The 4,026-nt window shown below is 29.8% G+C and overlaps 1 protein-coding gene across 1 annotated transcript in view; it reads right to left on the bottom strand.

Annotated features, from left to right (window-relative positions):
- LOC107629480 (endochitinase-like) overlaps nt 1-2,370 on the bottom strand; it is a 3,457-nt gene extending 1,087 nt beyond the window's left edge. The window contains exons 1-2 of the mRNA XM_016332287.2: nt 1,894-2,370; nt 247-397 (exon numbers count right to left, since the gene is read on the bottom strand). Of these exons, the coding sequence (XP_016187773.1) occupies nt 247-397; nt 1,894-2,317 (575 nt within the window). The 5' untranslated portion in view covers nt 2,318-2,370. The remainder of the gene's footprint in view (nt 1-246; nt 398-1,893) is intronic.

Below are 4,026 nucleotides of genomic sequence, written 5' to 3'. Positions count from 1 at the left end.
CTATTTATACAATAAGTACGAAAAATAACTACTTTTATTGACATAATAAAATATTTTTATACTGACTACTATATATAAAAATTAAATCCTGTATTATCAATACATATAGCAATTAAACTCAAATAAATAAATTGTATCGCTCTATTTCATCAAATTCTGCTTAAATTTGTCTATTAACTTGATGTGGTTAGATTCATTATTGGACATGGTATATACTATAGTCTTATATATTTGTTAATTACTTACTGAGTGAGTTGAATTGGTCCTCTTCCATAGTATTTTTTGCCAGGAGCACATGGCCATTGTGTAGAGGGTGTACAATAATCTGCTTCGTTATTTTCATTGATAAAGCAATACCCCCAAGCATATGGACCATCTGGTGCACTTGCCCATCCTCCTATATATATAAATAGTACGTTCAAAATTAAATCTTGAGTATATGTGTATATAAAATTAAATATTTTTGTGTTAATTAAAAAATATATATATGAGAAAGTTACATCCCCTAATAAAAGGTTTTATCCAACTTGAGCTAGATTTGGTAGAGAATATAAGTTTATTTTTTCTTATGATTCAAAGTTAGATTGATAGCAGATGTGTAAGATAGAGTGGTGTGAAGATTTCACAAGGAAGGCGTTTATTCAACTAACTCATTTGTACATGTTTTGTAGGAAGAGACTATGGATGAGGAGCTATTGAGTTACAGATACACAAAAGACGTTTGGAAAGGACTAGTTCCACCATGAGTGAAATTGTTCTCCTGGTTTATTTTGGTAGACCGAATCAATACAAAGGATCGGTTTAATAGACTGGGTGTCCTATATGTAAGAAAGATGTTGAAAATATACAACATCTGTTTATTACATGTGAGTACTCTTGGCAGGTGTGGTGTGCTTGAATATCGGCGTTTGGATAAGAATGGATCATGCCTGGTACTGTGAAACAGCAATTTGAGAGTTGGAGAGCTGTTCCAGGGAGAAAAGAGATACACAGGCATTGGATAGTTGGTTTCTTTTCAGTGATATGAATTATATGGTTACGTAGAAATGACATCATTTTTAACAACAAGGCAACATGGGTTAGAGATTGCGTGGATTAATCTTTCTCATTTGCTAGAGATTGGTGTTGTAAATAACTCATGTTGTTGATGGCAATGCCAAAAATGACAACAGTTATGTTTTATTTTGTAATTCTTGCTCCACATATGTGTCGAGCTTTTTCTTTCCAAAAAAAAGTTAGAATCATAACACTTTATCTCTTTAGGATAAATTCTAAATGCAACTCATACTAGAGTATGTCTTTGATTCCTGTATATCCAAAAGAAAGATTTAGTCTAAGGTTAATAATTAAATTAGTTTTTAGAGATAAGATATTTTTTAAATTTGTTTTTGAAAGATTTTTTTTAATCAAATTAATTATTTAAAGATAACGAAATAATTATATTTGGCCTTCAGTTACTTTACTTACAATTTTTGTCAACAATTGATGATGTAAAATGTTAATTGATAGCGTATGTAACACATAAAATGTTCAATTGGATTTTGACTAAATATGTTTACGAAAATTTACCAATTTAGTCATTAGGTCATATAATGGAAATAAGAATTTTATAATTAAAAAAAATGACTAAATTAATAAATTTTTATAAATATATTTGATAATCAAAATTCAATTAGATATATTAGGTATTATATATGTTATCAATTAACGTTTTACAACATCAATCTTTCAAGTGTATTTGAATTGGTCATAACTAGTAATTTTTTTTTGTAACTATTTAAGGAAGATGTCTTTATGTAAGGATGATAATAAAAAATTATTAAATAATTTAAAAATATTATTTTTATATATAAAGATATATTCACCCAAGTAATCACCATATAATTAAGTAACCTGTGGTTTCATGGGAAGTTTGACCGAAAAAGGCAGCAAGCTCCCTTCTTCTGGTGGCATCATCACCGGTGGTGCCGAAGGCGGAGAAAGAGTTAGCGGCAGTAAGAAATGCATTATACGTGTAGAATCCGTTACCCTTACACCGTGGATCATTTCTGTACTTAAGCATTTGATCAAATATGGCGGAAGTAATGATACTACTAACATCACCACCATTAGAGGTACCACCACCACATTGACTTTGGCAACCGTTACCACAATATTCATTTGTGTTACCACAATAACCATATTGGCTACAACATAAGTTGTCTTGGCACAATGCTCCATTTGCTTGTGTACCACATTGTTGTGCTCTTGTGGTTCTACCAAGCACCACTAATAAGAAAGTTAATATTATAAGATAGGGCAATTTGGTGTAACCCATTTTTTTTTTAAGAGTGATGGAGAATGAAGAGTTTCTTGATGTGTTAGTTTCATTGGGGTAATGATGGTATTTATAGGCAATGGTAAGTTAATTATGGTAGGATGCTTGAGATGTTTTAGATATGAGAAAGTATAGGGAGCCAATGACCTAAGCGTATAATGTGTATAATGAAGGTTTAGAAGGTCAAGAGTGGTTTCAGGACATGGTATTAGAGTTCCAGGTCCAGAAGGTCAAGAGTCCGAACCTTGGTGAACCCAAAATTAGCTTTTTATAACATGAGATGTTTATTATCCCTGGTATCCGGATGGTTATCCCTAGTATCCGGATGGTTATTCTGCATAGTATAGGTGATGTTCATTTTATTCATAAACCAAAGATTTAGCCCATTGTACACATTGTACACTTAGGCCATTGGTTCCCTAGCATTACTCTTTAGATATATGTTTATGGGAAAGTATGAGGAACTAATGGAATATTTATACAATGTGTACAATGGAAGTTTAGAGAGTATTAGAGATATAATCATTAGTGTTACCTTTTCCCATCAGTTGAAACTTTTGGGATGAGTGGTATCATGCATGGTATTAGAGCGCTAGATTCGAAAGGTCAAGAATTCGAGTCTTGGTGAATCCCAAAATTAGTTTAAGCTTTTTGGGAAGATGTTTATTATCGCTAGTACTCGGATGGTTATTCTAGATAGTATGAAAGATGTTCATTTTGTAACTCAATAACTCATTGTACACATTGTACAAATAGTTCATTGTCTCCCTAGCGAAATCCGTTGTTTATTTTCAAATTTGGCTGCTTCTACAATAATATACAACACTGTATATCACATATATATTATTTCTAGCGTATATCTTCATAATAATGTTTTTCTGTTGCATTATTATTGTTATAAGAAGAAATCTTAGGGTAAAACATAATAAATTAGTAACCACACTACAAAATTTTCACATATATATATATATATACTTTGTTTAATATTAACATCTTCAAAACCAAATTTGATTGGTCAAATGGTTAGTTTATCATTAATCTATTTAAATAAGGGTTGGATATTCGAATTCTGTTTTATATATGCAATGCAGCAACTCATTCACTAATAATAAATTTTTAAATAGATGTCTAATCCATAATAAATTAGTCTTTAATCTATCAAACTAAAAAATACCGTACGAAATCAAACAATATTATTAGCGTCTTCATTCCCTATACTTAAGAGATTAATATGCGACTAGTTAGCAAATATTTTAGTCCGATCCAATGATCAAATGTTTTTGCCTCTTAAAATGGTAAAAAGAATTCATGGGGAGATTTTTTCTTTGAATCTCTATAAATTGAGTTCCATTGGTCAAATTTTTAATAACAAAATTTATCAATCGGTAGGTTTCACCTAAATAAGTTAGAATATTAATAAGTATTCTATTTGTCCACTTGCATAAATAGCTACTACTATTTTGTGTTGTTGTGTCTATGTGTTTTTATTTCGGACACAACACTCATTAATATTTGTTTGACACGTGTGTTTTTTGTATTCAACTGTATTTTAATAAAAAAAAAATTTGAACACGTTTAAACATACCAAATACTATCACATATCCAATTTTATTCTTAATATATATTTTTGAAATGAGTTTAGAAATAGTATATATTATTAATTATTAAAACAAAAAATATTTTAAATATTTTATATGATTAAAAAAGAT

Source organism: Arachis ipaensis, chromosome B03 (assembly GCF_000816755.2).
Source record: "Arachis ipaensis cultivar K30076 chromosome B03, Araip1.1, whole genome shotgun sequence".
Classification (NCBI taxonomy): Eukaryota; Viridiplantae; Streptophyta; class Magnoliopsida; order Fabales; family Fabaceae; genus Arachis; species Arachis ipaensis.
The sequence above is the reverse complement of the archived record's forward strand: the minus strand, read 5'-3'. Positions and strand labels throughout refer to the sequence as shown.